Here is a 19,742-nt window from a genome sequence, read left to right on the forward strand (position 1 = left end):
TGATTATGCGTCAAGCCTGGTGCCTTAGTTCTCATCCATGCTACGTTCTCTGCCGCAGTCGTGGAGTGTGGGCGCCTGGAAGGCATCGCAAACGGCGTCGTGGTAGTTCCAGGAACTGTGTTCGGCTCCAAGGCTGACTACTCGTGCAACCCCGGTTTCAAGCTTATCGGCGACAATAGCCGTACCTGCGACGCCGACGGCCAATGGACCGGCGAGCGTCCGCACTGCGAAGGTCGGTATGGCATCTTTATCAGCGCAGAATCACCACTAACTTGTTCCAATTTCCGGCCGCGTGTCTTTGCAGAAAGAAGTTGAATATGTGTTCTTCTGAGGCGCAGAACACGATGCGTTCAATCTTACCCCCCTCGCAGGTTGTGCTTTCTGCACCTATTTATGGTGGTCGATATCTACAGTAACAGCGCAGTAGGCATTAGTTGTATTAAGACTTTTCCTCGAAATAAGCTAAACCCATCCAACACACCAGCGAAGAAAGAAAAACGCGAAAGTTTCTTATTCGCGTAACCCGTATAGATAGATCCGAGAAGTTATATATGATATCCTTTATATGGAAGTTACTTTGCAGCCTGATGTACTGAAAAATTGTGCAAATAATCATGTCAATATCAGCATGCGAACTTTTGATTTGGCTACTTCTGATCGATCTGAAACTCGGATGTGACCCGGCGTTAACTGTTGCAGAAACTTAATTTCTACGGTGTTTATTTCAGCTCTGGATATATAAATCATGCTTCAACTTTCAAGAGAATGCTTCACTGGGAATTAAGGAGGAAACAGTTCGAACGTTCATTGTGTGCAGTAAAGGAACAGTATGGAGCTTCAACATAACAAGCTAGTAAATGTGTTTAGCAAGATCCCGTCAGAAGCGCTAACATGACTGTCTTCTTTTTATAACGTCATTTCCGCACCGAAAAAATAAACTAGAAGCATTGTGCAGTATCGTGAATTTGTTCGACGTCACGTTTGTCTAAACTCATCCTGAGCTCTTCTCTCTGATTTCTCTCGTGCTCCAAGAATCGCTTTGTGAAATTTAATTCTACAGCATACAATTTGCGGTTTTTAATTTGGGATTACTAACAATGCGGTAGACGCAGCGAAGGACACAAAACGATGACGACCACTACTCTTCTCGTTTCCTATGTGCGCCTGTACTTGTTAGCAATAAAGAATTTTGGAAGCAAATTGCAAGTCTACGCGACTGTTGTGTGTGTAGCGATGAATGCTGCTACGAGTAAAGCGAGCGTCTGCTCTTTCACATTCTGCGAGTGCATTCATTCAGTGATTTCTGCTTGGCAGCGACGAGATCACGCTCCTTGTATCTTCGCACTTGTTCTACGTTTACTGTTGTGTGGCTGATTTTACCGGGTGCGCGACATTAATTCGTAATTAAGTACATAAATGGACAACTGCCTCTAATTAGTAATTATAATTATTTAGTCAATTAATATATCGTCACTAACTATTAATAATTAATTAGTCATTATTTAGTTGTTGATAATTGATTGGCAAATGGTCATTTAAGGCACGCATCCGCGCATACTGTGGGGGTGCTCGGTGATTGGTCGAGACCTGCATGACGTCATCCCATCTCGACCAATCAGAGCCGCCCCAAAAGCGGGACACTTGCTGACGACAACGATGAGGCAATGAAGGCTTTCGCTTTAATAAAACAAGGCTTCAAACAGTCAAAGCTATGAGGATCAATCTGAAAAAGGAACCACTGGAGAGTTGCTTGGGTCATTTTAATTCGTACATATATAAGATCTGCCTGAGATTTTTTTATTTACATAGGGGTTGCGCGCAGTTTTTCCAGGCTTTAGAGGGCGATGGACGCCGTGTGGGTCGCTGGAGGATTATCGAGCATAACTGGCATCTAGATTGCAGGTAGCCCATGAATTGACAGCGGAAGCATTACGGGAAACAGCCGACAGGAGAAAAAGGCAGTACGACACCAGGGCTAGGGCGGTTTCACTCAGGGTGGGAGACCGCGTATATCTAGAATGCGTGCAGGTAAAGGCAGGACTCGTACATAAGTTGACCCTTAAATTGAAAGCACCATACCGCATAGCAGAGCAGCTCTCGGCAGTCAATTTCAGGATTGGGGAGATCGCAGGGGTATCGACGGCTGGGGTTCATGCTAACCTACTAATGGCGAATTCGAGTGCATGGAAGAGCAGGTGCACACTCGAGAGCACTTCGAAAGTGCTCTCAGACAAGCGGCCGCCCTCCAGTTGGAGAGCAGGAGTAGAATCACTGGCTTCCAATGGTAGAGGAGGAGGGCTTTTCCGCCGCTGAGAGCAGCCGAGTGCACTCCCTGCTGCTCTCTAGTCTAAAGCAAGTGTAGAGGAAGTCACATGGCATAAAGCGTCATAGCCGCGCCATCTTTTTTTTTTTTTTTTTTTTTCTCTCTTAAGTCGGCGACGCTCAAAATCGAGTCTGCAAAGCGTCGGTGCTCGGCAAGCTCTTCCGAATCGAGCGAATTTGCGTCAGGAGCGGAAAGCATTACTCAGGTGCTGTATGCATGTTTGAGAGTCGCTGTGGCGTCTAAAGGGCCAAAGGAGGCAGATCGCCGCGCTGTGAGAACAAAGGCATGCAAAACAAGCGATTCTTCACGGAGCGTTGGCCTCTCCTCGGGGTTGCAACTGCCGCCACTGTGGGCAGGCGGAGAATGCTGGTGAGAGAAGTGCGGTCACGTGGTCGTGGAGCGCTGCTGTCAACACGTGGACAGCGTTCCCATGAGAGGGCAGTTACACCCTCGCTCGGCGTGCTCCTGTACTGCCCTGTAGTGCTCGGCGCCTTTGTCCTTGTCCCCCCAACCCAATGCACCATAAAGCAAGCACCAGCCTACTCGTCTCTTGCTGACACTGTTGCTTCACGGGAATAAGAGGGGGACGACGACCAGCGCACAGTCCCTGCCATTATTAACAGCCCTGCATTGCAGCACAGGTGAAAGAGTGAGCAGCCGGAACGAAAATTTTAGTCCCTCTGATGAACTAGAAAACTTTCTGCAGTCGCAGCTCGGTGACGCCCTTCTCGAGGAAGAGGTATTGCCATCGGCTGAAAATCTAACGCATATAACATTGCAGCAAACAATGCCAGCTGACCCCTTTCCCGCTCCCTCTCTTCTTCCAGCTGCTAGGTACAACCTCCGTAACCGAGTGGCTGCTGCGGAAATCCCTAGCTAACAGCTAGAAAGGATGAACTAGCTAAACTCTCTCTTGAAAAAAAAAATATTTTATTTGCACCTAACGCTCGCATTGATTTTAGTTGCATTTTTGGTTCGTTTTCGAAGTTTGTGTACATAGTGTTCATTGTTATCTCATTGTGCTCTTGAAGGGCATTTACAGCGAAGATTACTTTTGAAATCATGCCCTGGCTCAGTGCTCGTGACGAAGAAAACAGTCACATTCGTGAAATCATACCCGAAATGTTCTGCCTGTGCGCCTGTGCGTGTGTTGGTACGGTGAACTCCTAATTTTCGGCGAACATCCATTCTTAGAAGTTGCGTATGTGATGGCTCGTGCACGTGCGCGAGACAGCGGACACCGGTCAGTGACTCATGGACACTGCTGACCGCGCCATACCGGCATCGAGTTGCCCAACTCTGGGCATGGCCATATTTGGTATCACGGGACGAAATTACCATATATGGACAGCCATAGACTATTCCCGACGTATGAAAGGGCGAAAGGACAAAAGTCGTGGGGGAGCTGACAAAGGCAGTCGGCGGCCGCGGAAACCGGTTAACCAACGAAAAGGAGACGCAGTGGTGGAGCAAGGGGGCTTAAAAAGAGAGGACGAGCGGGAGAGCAGCAACATGATCGTAAGCAGCGGACGAGACGGTCGAACAGAAAACGAGCAGGGTAGAAGGCTGGGGCTGCGCCACGACCTGCGAGCCCGGGGTCTAGCCGCAGTTCAAGGTTGGCCCCTGTCATCCTGCCTCCACGCCTGGAAGCTCATCCCCCCGCCAGCTGGAAACAAGGAAGCAGCGGCAGCCCTCGGCGTTCCACCACCTCCGGCGCCGCAGACCTCCGAGAGGCCTAGCCAGGCCTAGCTCCGTCGAGCCAACATGGCGGTGTGAGACGCGTCGGCATTCATGGTCCCTGCCACCGCCTGCTCTTCGACTGTTTTATTGCGATAGCAATACTACTCAGGTTTCGAGCCGTCGCGTGGTCCCGGCGGAGGCCACGCTTGGCCTTGAACAGCCGAGGAGGACGAGAAGAAGACTGGTAACTTACGCTCTCGCATAAGTGCCCCCAATAATGTAGCACCTTACACTGATAGGGCATGATAGGGGAATAATGTAGCAGGCCGAAGAAGCTTCCGCCGTTGCTATCGCTATTAAACTAGGGTTAATCAGAGTTAATCTGCAACTAACTTTGTTTTTCTTTGTGCGCGCTTGCCGTGATGAAAGACTTGTTGCATCGACCTGTACATCAAAGCTCTGCAAGAAACTGTGTGTTGAAGCATCTCCTGAAGATACGTAGTCTGCCTAACAGACAAATGTTGACTGCTGCCGCTTCGACCGGTTGAAATGGCTATGGGCGGATCCTCGGTGCCGATGGCCCCTTGTTCGTTTGCTGCTACTTTACGTGCAGCGGCCGAGATAACCAGCATAACCAGCATTTTCATGGACTGAAAAGTCAATCAAAACGCTCGTTATGCTGGTTAGGCCATTGACGCATATGCAACTATGTCAGTTCCTACTCACTGTACAGCGACAGGCTGCGATTTCCGCAAAGAAAGGGGGGGGGGGGGGGGGGACGAGGTGCAATGGCTTTGCGTCGCCCCATGGAGCCAACTTATTCAGCGGTCACTAAAGAAAGAACCTTGGAAATTTATTTTTAATAGCCATAGATGGACTGCAATCGTAGTATATACTGTAGTGCCTCGCTGTGTTATTAATGTCCGGCTGTAGGTTCCAATAGTTCTCCGGGAAAGCAAACTTCCTCATTGTTGTTTATTGATATGATAACGCTGTCGAGGCTATGATCGCGGTGACAATTCAGGAACCTATAGAGCCTCGTGTATTCTGATAAAGTTATGAACGGCAACGATGCAAGTATTGTGTTTCCTACGTGTTTTAAAAGACACAGCGACGCAACTGAAACATGTAGTGTTTATTCTTTGTATTCGCAACACGGTAAATGGCGATTCCTTAACAGAGTGGGACATTTGAATCTCAGGCTACGAAAACGTTCCTTTCTGCTTGGGGGTGTCGAAACGCATCGTGGATTTTCGGCAACGTGCATGAGGAGGAAAACGCTGTCTTTTTGGTTGGTTGGGCGTCCTGTTCAAAATTGTGCCAGTTTTGAGCGTTGCGAGCTTCTTGCATCGCAAGTGCAAAACGTTGCGCATTCCGCTTCGTTTCTACGTTTCCGGTTTACGAGATCTTTTGTGTTGCTGTTCAAACTGAAAAAAGACAACAAAGAACGAGATAAAAACCAGTTGACAGACTAAGGCCGTGAATGTGAGGACAAAAACAGAAATAAAGGCGGGATGAAAATGAGGATGTAAGGGCCGTAGTGGACACGAAACGGATTACAATGTACGTACAATGAACCTTCAAGCTCCACCTGCTCGTTCCCGTGACGCGTACGCGGAACGACGACGGCTTAACAATGCGCCGCTGCGGTTATCCAATCTTCCACTGCATGTGTGCGAGACGTGGATCTTCAGCTCGCACGCTGTAATTTCAGTTAAAATTTAAACGTTCGTCTAGAACGCATGAGGAACTCATTCATTGGAATAACCTGCAGTGCAAAACCAGCCACACTGCTCCTTTCTGTGCAGTAAACCAGCCAAATGCAATTCGAAAGTACCATTGAGTCTTATACAATTTTTTTTTTCCAACTCTTATTTCTCGCAAGTGAAAGGTCCGTAAGCGAAGCTTGTTTGAATTCGCCGCATCGCATCAACTCCCATGAAACAGACTGTGCATTTTCTAATATCCTAAAAAACGCGTTCACAGCTCTCAGCCGACAAGGAACGGGAATACATTAGTCAGTACGTTAGTTATTATTACAGGTAGGCAGTACTAATCGCTCATATTGAAAAAAAAAAAACAATTTCAACCGTGGCGGTTTCATTAAAAATATATTCTTAATTGGTTTATTTGCACTTGACTGAAACTGAACTTGAACCGTCTAATGTTACGCAAGCTTATACGTGTGCAACTGTTTTAGTGGTTTCTTTTTATCTTTCTTTCAGGAGGAGCCTCCTCTGACGTCATCTCATTAAGTAGCATTAACAAGAGATGCTTGAATGTCGGCAAGCAATGACTCCAAAAGGTGTCCTCAAAAAAAAAAAAAAAAAAAAAAGAGCGCAGATCAAGGCATTCCACCCTTGGTTCTCTGCCGAGTTCCAAAGAAAAGTTACTGAAATGTTCTGTAGCAACAAAAGTATATTAATTGAAATCAGTGTCTGTAATTTCATTGTTTCATGCACTCTGGAACCCAAAGCTCTAAAATTAAGCTTTTGTAGAAGTGCTGCATTTAACGTGAGCTCCCTAATTGAGTGAACTATACTTTTTTTGCATTCTGAATGCCACATTACAGCAGTAAAACTTACTCCTAAAATTACATCTCAGGAAGGATTCGAAATACTCCTCAGAGGAATATTTAACAGTGTTATTAGAAGCCACGATAATTGTTTAGTTAGCCGACATATACTCTAAAAACATACCCTGTCATGAGAGAAGCAAACCGTTTACTCCTTTGAACACCCTAAATACCTACCCGTACGCGAGATTAAAGCAGATATTCCTTTTCTGAGGAGTAAAATAACCACCTTTTCGAGAGTGTGCGAGGCCGCGGGCCATTTACTCCTCTTTGGGTGGTTTGAGTTTACAGTGATATGTGTTCGCATGTCCCTCTCCTTTTCTTCTTTCTTCTCGGTGTTGCAACAAAGTGGGCTATAAATATATTTGTTGTGCCAGCCTCGCAGCCGAAGCGGCGACGGCGGCGATATGTTGGTCCAAAGTGTAAACGAAGGAGAGTGTCGGCGGCAGCGGATTTCGCTCCCTCGCGCCTACGAATGCTCAAGTCTGAACTAGCCATTATTGTTATCTGCTGGACACTGCATAGTTTGTAACATTTCTGCTTACCTTTGGTGGCAGGGGGGGGGGGGGGGGGGGAGCAGTGCGGTGTCGAGTGAATTATGAACCAGTATCTCCCCAGCTGCTTTATTTCTCACACGTCAGGCGAGCTACGTTCTTTGGCGCAGTTGTGGGATGCGGTGCCCTTGAAGACATCGCTAACGGCAATATACGGCATTCCGGAACGGTGCTTGGCTCAGTGGCCGCCTTCTCGTGTGACCGCGGTTTCAAGCTGGTTGGCAACGAGACACGCACATGCGGCGCCGACGGCCGGTGGACCGGAGAATCTCCACACTGTGAAGGTGGGTGCGCGATCTCATCCTTTCACAAGCAGGCGAGGCTCCCTTTCCTCGACTAGCCAGACCGTTGTGAATAGCCAAATTATCAGTAAAATTATGTGTGGAGCCACGGTACATAACGCAATCGTCAGCAAAAAGGGGTACGTTAAAATATTAAGAGTTGGGTATATATATGATATATATATATATATATATGCAGATCAATTGAGGGGAAATGAGGGTGCTCGTTATTATACATGAATGAAAGAAGCTAACAGTCGGCGAGGCCAAGGAAAGCGTTGGGGATGGTACTTTTGTCTTTTTTTTTAATGTTTACTTGGATAATCACAGATTTTAGTAATGTAATCTGATTAGGGTAAAGATAATTAAACACAAAGTAGAAGAAAAAACAACGTGCCGATGGTGGGAACCGAACCCACGACCTCCGAATATCGCGTCCGGTGCTCTTCCAACTGAGCTACATCGGCCGCTGTCCCCCCTGCTACTTTCTTGGGTATTTATGTTGTCTGTATACGAACCTTGAGAGTGTTCACCAGCGCCACCCTCAACCATAGCGGCGGACGTGGAACGTCCTTTGTTACCGCCAGCGTCACGTAGAACGTGATCAAGAGCGAGGGCGAAAGCTGTGCTGGAACCCCCTTACGCTACCTATGGCTTCAAGACTGCCAGAACCGAGACCCCCGTAAGCTACAAGCAGATCAATTGAGGGGAAATGAGGGTGCTCGTTATTATACATGAATGAAAGAAGCTAACAGTCGGCGAGGCCAAGGAAAGCGTTGGGGATGGTACTTTTGTCTTTTTTTTTTAATGTTTACTTGGATAATCACAGATTTTAGTAATGTAATCTGATTAGGGGAAAGATAATTAAACACAAAGTAGAAGAAAAAACAACGTGCCGATGGTGGGAACCGAACCCACGACCTCCGAATATCGCGTCCGATGCTCTTCCAACTGAGCTACATCGGCCGCTGTCCCCCCTGCTACTTTCTTGGGTATTTATGTTGTCTGTATACGTACCTTGAGAGTGTTCACCAGCGCCACCCTCAACCATAGCGGCGGACGTGGAACGTCCTTTGTTACCGCCAGCGTCACGTAGAACGTGATCAAGAGCGAGGGCGAAAGCTGTGCTGGAACCCTCTTACGCTACCTATGGCTTCAAGACTGCCAGAACCGAGACCCCCGTAAGCTACAAGCAGATCAATTGAGGGGAAATGAGGGTGCTCGTTATTATACATGAATGAAAGAAGCTAACAGTCGGCGAGGCCAAGGAAAGCGTTGGGGATGGTACTTTTGTCTTTTTTTTTTAATGTTTACTTGGATAATCACAGATTTTAGTAATGTAATCTGATTAGGGGAAAGATAATTAAACACAAAGTAGAAGAAAAAACAACGTGCCGATGGTGGGAACCGAACCCACGACCTCCGAATATCGCGTCCGGTGCACTTCCAACTGAGCTACATCGGCCGCTGTCTCCCCTGCTACTTTCTTGGGTATTTATGTTGTCTGTATACGAACCTTGAGAGTGTTCACCAGCGCCACCCTCAACCATGGCGGCGGACGTAGAACGTCCTTTGTTACCGCCAGCGTCACGTAGAACGTGATCAAGATCGAGGGCGAAAGCTGTGCTGGAACCCTCTTACGCTACCTATGGCTTCAAGACTGCCAGAACCGAGACCCCCGTAACCTACAAGCAGATCAATTGAGGGGAAATGAGGGTGCTCGTTATTATACATGAATGAAAGAAGCTAACAGTCGGCGAGGCCAAGGAAAGCGTTGGGGATGGTACTTTTGTCTTTTTTTTTTTTAATGTTTACTTGGATAATCACAGATTTTAGTAATGTAATCTGATTAGGGGAAGGATAATTAAACACAAAGTAGAAGAAAAAACAACGTGCCGATGGTGAGAACCGAACCCACGACCTCCGAATATCGCGTCCGGTGCTCTTCCAACTGAGCTACATCGGCCGCTGTCCCCCCTGCTACTTTCTTGGGTATTTATGTTGTCTGTATACGAACCTTGAGAGTGTTCACCAGCGCCACCCTCAACCATAGCGGCGGACGTGGAACGTCCTTTGTTACCGCCAGTGTCACGTAGAACGGGATCAAGAGCGAGGGCGAAAGCTGTGCTGGAACCCTCTTACGCTACCTATGGCTTCAAGACTGCCAGAACCGAGACCCCCGTAAGCTACAAGCAGATCAATTGAGGGGAAATGAGGGTGCTCGTTATTATACATGAATGAAAGAAGCTAACAGTCGGCGAGGCCAAGGAAAGCGTTGGGGATGGTACTTTTGTGTTTTTTTTTAATGTTTACTTGGATAATCACAGATTTTAGTAATGTAATCTGATTAGGGGAAAGATAATTAAACACAAAGTAGAAGAAAAAACAACGTGCCGATGGTGGGAACCGAACCCACGACCTCCGAATATCGCGTCCGGTGCTCTTCCAACTGAGCTACATCGGTCGCTGTCCCCCCTGCTACTTTCTTGGGTATTTATGTTGTCTGTATACGAACCTTGAGAGTGTTCACCAGCGCCACCCTTCTACTTTGTGTTTAATTATCTTAAAAAAAGACAAAAGTACCATCCCCAACGCTTTCCTTGGCCTCGCCGACTGTTAGCTTCTTTCATTCATATATATATATATATATATATATATGGCTTTTAAGAACACTGAAGGGGAAGGGGCCCGTTACGGCACGCGAATAAAGGAAGGCAAGCATAGAGGATTGTTAAATTTTTTTAGTTTCTTCTGTTGACCTCAATTAACACTGTAATCATTTATGGGGGAAAGGTAACTAAATAGAGAGTACAAGAAGGCTTCGGCACAATGCTGTAAGGTATCTTACCTGTTGCTACTGAAAGCAATGGCGAGAAAGAACAAAATCCGCGTAACATTTGAGCACGACCTACAAAGGTTTCCATTCGCTCTAACATGACTGTCTCCGCAGCGAAAAAAAAAAAAAAACTAGATAAAATGTACAGAATGAGGAATTAATTCCACGTCGCGTTTGCCTAAACTAATAAAGAGCACTGCTCTCTGGTTTCCCTCATGCTCCAAGCATCCCGGTGTGAGATTTAATTAGCTTACGATTCTCATTTTTAAATTTGGGGTTGGTAGCAATATGGTCGACTCAGCGAAGGACACAAAACGACGATGGCCACTATAGTCTTGTCGTTTCTAGTGTGCGCCTGTTATTTTGATAGAAATAAGGAATTACGGAAGCAAATTGCAAGTCGCGCCCCTGAACACGTTAAGGTTTGATGTAGCAGATGTGTTTCCATGCTTTTGGCGATGGCGCTAGTATGATGCCATAGTTATTACCGTTTTTTTTTTTTTTTTTTTGTCGTATCTTCCCCTGTCTCTTTTTATTCTACGATGTCGATCGTAAAGCAGTTCTGGAGAAGGAATGAATGAAACCACGCTCCGAGGAGGCGAATCTATGAGGATCAAGCTGACGAAGGAAACACTGAAGAGTGGCTGGTTTATTTTGATTCGTACATGAAATGTGCCTCAGTTTTTTTTTTATTTAACATAGTGGTTGCGCGCAGTTTTTTTTTTTTTTTTTTGGCTTTAGGGGGCGACTTGTTACAGTTTTTCAAAGCGAAACAATGCACGGATTTGCTCAGCTATTGCATTATAATTTCGCTTGGTTTTTGTGTTACTTAATTTGGCTGATTTATAAAATAAATAAATAAGAACTTTAAATTACCAGGGGCAGAGGCTACTAAGCAAAGGTCAACGTTCTGAGCTACTAGGCTTAGCTGGCTAGAGATTCTTCTGTACAGAGCTTTACTACGCGTAACCGTGCGTACTAGCTTTCGAGACACACTGGATTTAACCGGAGGTAAACACGGCAATTTTTTTTTTTTAAGAATTGCGGAAATATTTGGATGAAACAGCCAGTATAATCGCTCCGAAAGCACTCGGTTCGACCGAATGTCACTTCTCTTCTCCCACCAGGCATGTCGTGCTTCGCCGCTCTCCGGCGCCACTAGCCGGAGGCGACGGGGAAACGTCGAAACGCTTTCGCGTTTATTGCTTAAGAAGTAGAAAGCTTCAGACGTCAAGTGACGCTGTGAGATTCGACACCCGAGTAAAGTTGTTTTTCAACTGCTCTCTCACGACAGGGGGCGAAAAGAAACTCCTGATGTCATTAGATATTTTAAGTGAGTTACTGCATGCTAAAACATTATGGGATTGGTTCAAATCTTCCACTTTTTCGGCATTTTCATCACACTTGCGAGGTTAGGCTCCCTACTGTTTTTTTTTTGTTTTGTTTTTTTTTTTTTTTTTTTGTCAATAAAGCGGCCACTTGTTCAGATTACAGCTTGCACGGGAAAGCGCCCGCGTTGTTTTGCTGTTGGACGAATTCGTGCAAGGGTGTAGTTGATAGGTGGCCGTATGTGACTTTATACGTACGTAGTTAAAGCTTTTAAAATCCTCAAAACTTCGGGTTAAAACCGCTTCAAGAAATACAGAATAAGCAGAAACCTTCATCTAGCGGCTTTCACATTCATGCCATGCCGCATCTTACATGACAAGCGCAGAATGCCTAAATAACGGGCCACACTATATGGTAGTTGAAAGGTTGCCTCTCAAAGCACTCGTTCTATACAGAAAACAGAAAGGGGCTTAGAGCAGAATTCAAAGCTTCCGAGCATAGTTGAATATTGGCAGTAGCGAGGATCTTCACATTCAATTTAAGCTATATAATATTGAAATGATCTGGTCTACATTCTGTCCGCAGAGATTTGGTGCCCGGAAGAGATGCTTGTGCAGTTCACCGAGAGAGGAGGCATCGTGATGGTGGGCGAGACGCCTGCCGTCGAGCGCCAACGCAGGGGCACAAAAGTACGTTACATCTGCCCCCAGAACACTCACCTGATCGGCTCCGACATAAGCATCTGCCAAGAAAACGGAGTTTGGCTCTTCGAGCCCCCGACCTGCAAACGTAAGCAGAGCATAAAACAGCGGCTCAGCCTTTAGGAGAGTACCTCTGTATAGCATGGGTAGTATAACGCTTTCTGAATGCCACATTACATAACATAATCGGCGTTAATATAGAAAACGTTTGTCCTTGATGTCTAAGCAGATGTTACTTATTTGACATTTGGTATAATGCCATAATTATGTTTATTCTTTTTATTTATTTATTTATTTCATTTCATGAATACTGCCGACTGCCCTTTGGCGGTCAAGGCAGGAGTGCACAAAGAAAAAAAGAAAAAAAAATTACAAAGTAGTAACAACCAAATAACAGCAACACAGGGCGATTACAGTACGAGAACAAAATTCAATAAGACCAACGGGAAGCAGAAAAGTACAGGCAAATCATCCGACGTCAAACAGACTAAGTGGACAGAATAAAAACAAGGAAATCGAAATACACTGTGTACTAGACGCGCTACTGCGATACATGAGCCGAAACAGCAGACAAGAAAGATTCTGAAGATACCAGGTTGGTGATATCGCTTGGCAGTCGGTTCCATTCGGAAATGGTGCGTGGAAAGAAGGAACAAGAATATGCTTTTGTTCGGCATCGTGGCATCAAGATAGTCCGTTCGTGTTTGTTACGGGTGGGGCGTGTTGTGTTGTATTGCATGTAACTCTGAAAATTCAGTTCTCAGGATGAAAATTCTTTTCATCCACTGGATTCCGAAATTATATCTATATACTATACTTAGGGGAACTGCCTGGATCATACAGCTTCCCTCTCGTGCCTGCTACGATGCGATGGCAAGAGACCGACGCGTGCCAGTCATTAATCGCGAATTTTGAATTGTGCTCTTTAGAATGCTCTCTTTTAGTCTGATTGGTGTTAAAACGTTGCTTGCACGAATAAAGCTGTCCTTTTTTCCCAATACGTTGTCTTAGATTGCATTCACATAACGCCAACGCGGTAGCGTGTGATCAACAGGTCTATTGCAAGCTTCAGCGAAGTGTGGTGTCATAGGGGATAAAACTGTGGGGGAAGAAATGAAAACTTAACGCACAAGCCCGCACTAGCTATATTTACATGGTTGTATGCAGCAAATATTTTGATGGCTTCCTGCTGATTTCCTTGAGTTAGGCATCGTGGCAGCGCTTCTAATTCATACAACATTAGGTTATAAAGTGATGACCTTACTGATGGCAGCATTGTATTCGCATGTCCCTGTTCCTTTCTTCGTTCTTCTCGGTGCTGCATCAAAGCGGGCTCTTAGTATATTTGTGATGCCAGTGCTAGGTATCAGCTTGGGAATGTCAGACACGTGTTTGAACGATGACATGGGCAGGATAGTCGAATATAAACCTTCCCTTTGAAGAAAAACTGCCCTTTTTGCTTGATTCTTCAGGGGTATAAACCATTTTTACTTCTTAATTCTCGCGGTGTTTAAGCAGACTAAGCTTCAAGCTGTTCTCCATTACAAATGCGGAAGCAATAAATACTGGGCCCACTACACGAAAATTCATCTCGTGTTGTCGTTGACACGCAGCTAACGGTAAAATTGGCTGTACGTGGGACGGCCGGAAAATAGAAGTACTAGTATAATAAAGCAAATTTGTCGGTTTTGAAGTTGAAACCGTGGCCCTTCGCTCGCCAGGCGTGGACGATACTTATAGGCCAGGAAGGGTTATTGGTTCAAGCGTGTTATTAAAGGGGACCTAGGGACGTGAATTGATGCGAATAACTTTGACATGTATATGGGATGCATACTGGTGCTACGGTAGTAATAATCGTCTAATGTAGCTCAGAATATAAGTGGCTTCGCCTAGGCGATGATGGATAACCACAGGTATGGACGCACTGAAGCCCTGCGAGAAATCAAGGCAGACGAAACTTCGAATGCACTTCGACTACACCTTGCTCCCAGGCCGTGCAAAGTCGGAAACTTAGGTCGCTTTGTAGCGACACGGTCCGCATATCGCTGATGTGATGTGCGACAAGCACGCAGACACATCATAAGGAAGAACTTTAATGAACTTATAAAAATTGGGAGCGGAATAGCGGTCGCATAAAGAGCGATGCTTTCGCATTCCCACGAGTAGGGAGTCTGTGTCTGTACCAAATTTCTTTAGTATAAGCGATATCCGGCCAAACGCTCCAGGAAGAAAAGGTATGGGCTACTGCGCATAACCTGTCCTGGCCATTTTATGTTATTTTTGTCTGTGTTACCATTAAATAGTTTGTAACATTTCTGTTTATTTTTGGTGGTGGGGAAGGGGGAAGGGGGGCGGTAGGGGTGGGCTGGATACGACTGAAATATGAAACTGTCTCGCCCCTGCTGCACTAGTTTTCAGGAGTCAGGCGAGCTACGTTCTTTGCCGCAGTTCTGGAGTGCGGTGTCCTGGAAAACATCGCTAACGGCAGTGTACGGCATTCCGGAACGGTGATTGGCTCGGTGGCCGCCTTCTCGTGCGACCGCGGTTTCAAGCTGGTTGGCAACAAGAGACGCACATGCGGCGCCGACGGCCGGTGGACCGGAGAGTCTCCACACTGTGAAGGTGGGTGGGCAATCTAATCCTTGCACGAGCGGGCGAGGCTCCCATTCCACGCCTTGGCAGACCGTTGTAAATAGCCAAATTATCAGTAAAATTTCATGAGTCTCGGTAAATAACGCGATTGTCAGCAAAAGGGCGTACATTTTAATTCAAGTTTTGGGCAAGACCCTTTATATAGTATATAGGTTCTTGCAGAACATTGAACGGGAAGGGGCCTGTTACGATACGCGAATGAAAGAAGACAACATTCGGGGAGGACAAGGTAGGCAAGCGTAGAGGATTGTTTTCTTTCTTAAGTTCTGCTGTTGCACTGCATTAAAACTGTAATCATTTTTGAGAAGAAAGATAACTAAATACAAAGTACAAGAGGGCTTTCAGCCAAGAGAGCTTCGGCGCAGTGCTGTAAGTTGTCTTATATGCTGCGACTTAAAGAAATGGAGCGAAAGAATAACAGAAACAGCATAACATTTCAGCACGACTTACAAAGCCGGAAGCGGCTTCCAGCCGCTTTTGTTCACGCTTCACGTAGCCTAGCAGCCGTTGTAAAAAGGACGAGGTATGCTTTAAATACAAGGAATCAGTGTTTTGAAATTATGTTGCATGCGGTTAGTGTGAAGGCGGAAAACAATTTGAACGCCATTGCAGCGAACCAAATTGATATTCGAGGATGTTATCACACTTGCTTTGTCATCGTCGTTCGCTCACTAAATTTTATGTGATGGTATTATTAGATTTAAAAGCGCTGTTCCTCACCTCCAATGCTTTTTTTGTTGTTTTTCAGAGGTCATGGCATGGGATCACCTCTTTTTATATCCGCGGTTTCTCAACCGATGCTAAGTGGGAAACGTAGGGTGCTGCATGGGATAGATAGCATCAGTGGCGTCGAAAAGCATTTTCGAAGATCGCTACTTTGAAATAGATGCGCGGCAGCCTGAATGACATCCGCGAAGGACAAAGTACCTTTTCACTGAGTGGTATCGCTTCAATCATTTAGCAGAAACTAGGACCATTAGGAGTCAGTTTATACTTAATCATGTGGGCGGAATGAATGCGTGCACTTGCCCACATATAATAAAGAGCCTTAGCTGCGGTACATTCCTTTATTTCCGCAGTTAAGAAGGGGATAATTTCACTAACATGCGGCGGCATCGACGAAGAAAATAGTTTTCCAGAGATGCAGCTCACAGGTTGCCGTGCATCTATACCTGTCCTTAATAGCACGACGGAAGAAAGCGAAGCCATCGTCCTGCTCCGTTTACCCGAGGACGTTCTGATCTTTGATGAAGGTGGCACTTCACTCCTTAAGCGATTTCGGTGGAATAAATATCTCGTAAATGCTATTTTGCTACGTTTGAAAGTGTGCCATTTTTTTCGCAGTTACAAAAATGGCCAATGAAATCATGTACGCCTTCGATTGTCATTAAGGTAAGATTTGACGTTATCAGCATGTGCATCCCCCCTCCCGTGCAGGGACGGATATTATCTCGCAAACACGAGAGAGGGAAGGTAAATAGGTAGATAAAGCATATAATAAAAAGTACACTGGCCATATATGTTGATCTGCCCGAAGAGCAACCGCATTTTCCATGCCTAACTAGGGTACCCTGATCATGGAAGACAGTTGGGCTAGTTGGTGTGTATTCGTACCTTTTGTCGCTGTCCTTTGTGTTTTTTCACGTCAGTTGCAATGTCACAGTCATTAACGGGTACCCTCATATCCGTACATGGTATCGTGGGACTTTTTAACGTCAGAAGATGAAAGCGAAGGCTAAGATTAACGGTGCGCAAGATATATCTTAGTAGCCAACGAGGGAAAGCAACCGTAGTGCCGTCGTTGAACCAGTAGTCCATTCCTGCATTAGGCGTGGCAACATCATAGCGTACCACAGAGATCGCGCACCTTTCAAATGACAAGATAAAATCCCTGTCTGGATGGAGTGAACGATATTCCACAACGACCAAAACAATTTAGAGAGCCAATTATGCATACATTGCCGCGACAGCAATTCTTTGCCACTTATTGAAAAGGTGTGAGCGTCTAGCGTTAAAAAGAAGTGTGTAATTAAATGAATATAAGCTAACTAGATCCACTTCGTGCCATTCTGCTCTTATAAAATAATAAATAAGAATGTGCACTGACCGCTTATTACGTGGATAAAACGTTAGGCTATCTGGCATGCAAGAATAAACGCGCCCAAAGATGGCGCATGCGTTTTTTTTCTGCTTCATTTCCTGCCAAATTTTGGTTCGCTTTTCGAATGCGTTGTATCTGTACGCTATGTAAATTGTTAGTTGAGATTAGCATCGTCTTCGTTATGATTTTCTTTCCTCCCCCTTTCGTTCGTTGTTCGGCACCAAGTATGCTCTGAAGATATTTTTTAACCCAAACAAAGCACCATTCTCAGTCGCCGATGTTCGGTGCTATGAAGCTAGCCTAAATATTCTTGCTTTGCAGAGAGAAATGATGGTATTCTTATTGATCATGTGCGTTTTCTAATCTTAGTAATAGATAGAACCGTCGTGGAGCTGTAATGATTGCGGCGATCGACTACTGTGCTCAAGGATGCGGGATCGAATCCCGCCACGGTGGCCGTTTTCTATGGAGGCGAAAACAAGGCGTCTTTGTGCTGTGCGATGTCAGTGCGCGTTAGAGAGCCCTAGGAGGTCGAAATTTCCGAAACCCTCCAATACGGCGTCTCTCATAGGCCTAGTCGCTTTGGGATTTTAAACACCATAGACCAAACCAAATTCAGTAAATTGCTTTTTGTGGTCCCTTAGTGACATATTGAGCCGCTGGATAGTGGCGGGTTTAAAATATCATCATCATCATCATCATCATCATCATCATCATCATCATCACCACCACCACCACCATCATCACCAGCCTGAATATACCCACTGCAGGGCGAAGGTCTCTCCCATAATTATCCAATTAACCCGGTTCTGTGCTAGCTGCATCCACTTGACCCCTGCGAACTAATTAACCTCATCCGCCCACCTAACTTTCTGCCGCCCCCTGCTACGCTTTCCTACCCTTGGAATCCAGTTTGTTACCCTGAGCGACCATCGGTTATCCTCACTTCGCACTACATGTCCTGCCCATGCCCATTTCTTCTTCTTAATTTCCCCTAGAATGTCGGTAACTTGAGTTATTTCTCTTACCCACTCTACACGCTTCCTATCTCTTAATGTTACCCCTACCATTTTTCGTTTCATAACCCTCTGGGTTGTCCTCAACTTAAGTAGAACTCTTTTGGTTAGCCTCCATGTTTCAGTCCCATGTAAAATATATTAAGTTATAATTGAGGTTTGCTTCGGGGAGCAAATTTTAGCGGACACAATTTTTCGCAAGTTCTATCACCTATATTGCTTGATTTTCAATAAAAAACATAGATGGGGCAGATTGTCTTGACACCAAATCGTAGCTTGTTGTCAGGGGATAATGGCGTATATGCAACCGCTGGTGGTCTCGAATACAAAGTTCCCAACCAGAGACAGAGCTGAAAAATTACCATTGGTTATTTATCACGACCTTCTTCACAACTGCCGGTCACGTAGGTGGGTTTGCTCATAAGCGCACAAGCACAAAATGGTAGACACCACACTCGGAAGATAGCATACCACCGCATTCTATATAACCGACAGTTGTGTTCTTAGCTTCGGGATGCTGACACTAAAACCATATCAAACTTAGCAAGATGTTCACTCAAGCTTTCAGTATCGACAACAGAGAGCAGGCTTTCAGCATATCTTAGGGGCCTGTCAACACAATCCTAATCTAGAAACCATCTTAAATTTGATGACAAAGCAAAGAAAAGGTGGACATGTAGGACAGCTGTAACCTTTACCACAGGAATGGGCTGGTGTTGAGTGTCCGGCTAACGTTGGAGCCTATTGCGTCCTGGAAAAGGGACGCTACCGTTTATTTAAGAAATGCTGCATTCATTCATTCTCACGATTTAATGAAGTGCAGGTTGGACCTGAAACCATGTGTGCTTTATTTTCTCCTGAACATGAGGTTAAATGCACGAGGAAAATGTGTGCGCTCATTCTTAGAAACTGTGTACGGCACATTATACGTCGCTGCATCTCTGCGTCAGTGGGGACATGATATCGTTTTCTATGCATTAATTTTTTTTTTTTTTTTTTGCGAGTTGAATATGGAACTCGCGCCAAGCCTGGATTCTTAGTTCTCATTCCTGCTATTTTCTCTGCCGCAGTGGTGGAGTGTCGGCGCCCGAATTTCATCGCTAACGGCGTCGTGGTAGTTCCAGGAACTGTGTTCGGCTCCAAGGCTGACTACTCGTGCAACCCCGGTTTCAAGCTTATCGGCGACAATAGCCGTACCTGCGACGCCGACGGCAAATGGACCGGCGAGTGTCCGCACTGCGAAGGTCGGTGTGGCATATTTATCCGTCCGCAATCACGAGAACCTTGTTCCAATTTCTGGCAGCGCGTCTTTGGATAAAGATGTTGAATATATGTTTTCCTAAGAACACGATGCTTTCAACACCTAACTGCTCCCCCCCCCCCCCCCCCCCCTCCCTAGAAAAGGTGTGCTTTCTGCACCTATTTATGGTGGTCGATATACTGCAGTAATAGCGCTGTAGGCATATTAGTATGACGACTTCTCGAAATGAGCTAAGCCCATCCACACACGAGTGAAGAAAACAATATGCGAAAGTTTATTATTCGCATAACCCGTATAGATCTGTCCAAGCTGTTATATAGGATATGCTTTATATGTAATTTGCTATACAACCTCATGCACTGAATATTTATTTAAATAATGATGTCAATATCAGCACGTGAACTCTGGATTTGGCTACATTCGGTTTGAAACT

General features: G+C 45.6%; 1 protein-coding gene across 2 annotated transcripts in view; it reads left to right on the plus strand.

Moving 5' to 3' along the window:
* Nucleotides 1-19,742, plus strand: part of LOC146202793 (sushi, von Willebrand factor type A, EGF and pentraxin domain-containing protein 1-like) — a 136,376-nt gene that overhangs the window by 107,244 nt on the left and 9,390 nt on the right. For both annotated transcript variants that reach the window (XM_084588340.1, XM_084588339.1), the window contains exons 10-14: nucleotides 59-232; nucleotides 7,243-7,416; nucleotides 12,164-12,367; nucleotides 14,728-14,901; nucleotides 19,119-19,292. In XM_084588340.1, the coding sequence (XP_084444466.1) occupies nucleotides 59-232; nucleotides 7,243-7,416; nucleotides 12,164-12,367; nucleotides 14,728-14,901; nucleotides 19,119-19,292 (900 nt within the window). The remainder of the gene's footprint in view (nucleotides 1-58; nucleotides 233-7,242; nucleotides 7,417-12,163; nucleotides 12,368-14,727; nucleotides 14,902-19,118; nucleotides 19,293-19,742) is intronic.

Source organism: Amblyomma maculatum, chromosome 1, assembly GCF_055883805.1.
Source record: "Amblyomma maculatum isolate TAMU_Amacu chromosome 1, ASM5588380v1, whole genome shotgun sequence".
NCBI lineage: Eukaryota > Metazoa > Arthropoda > Arachnida > Ixodida > Ixodidae > Amblyomma > Amblyomma maculatum.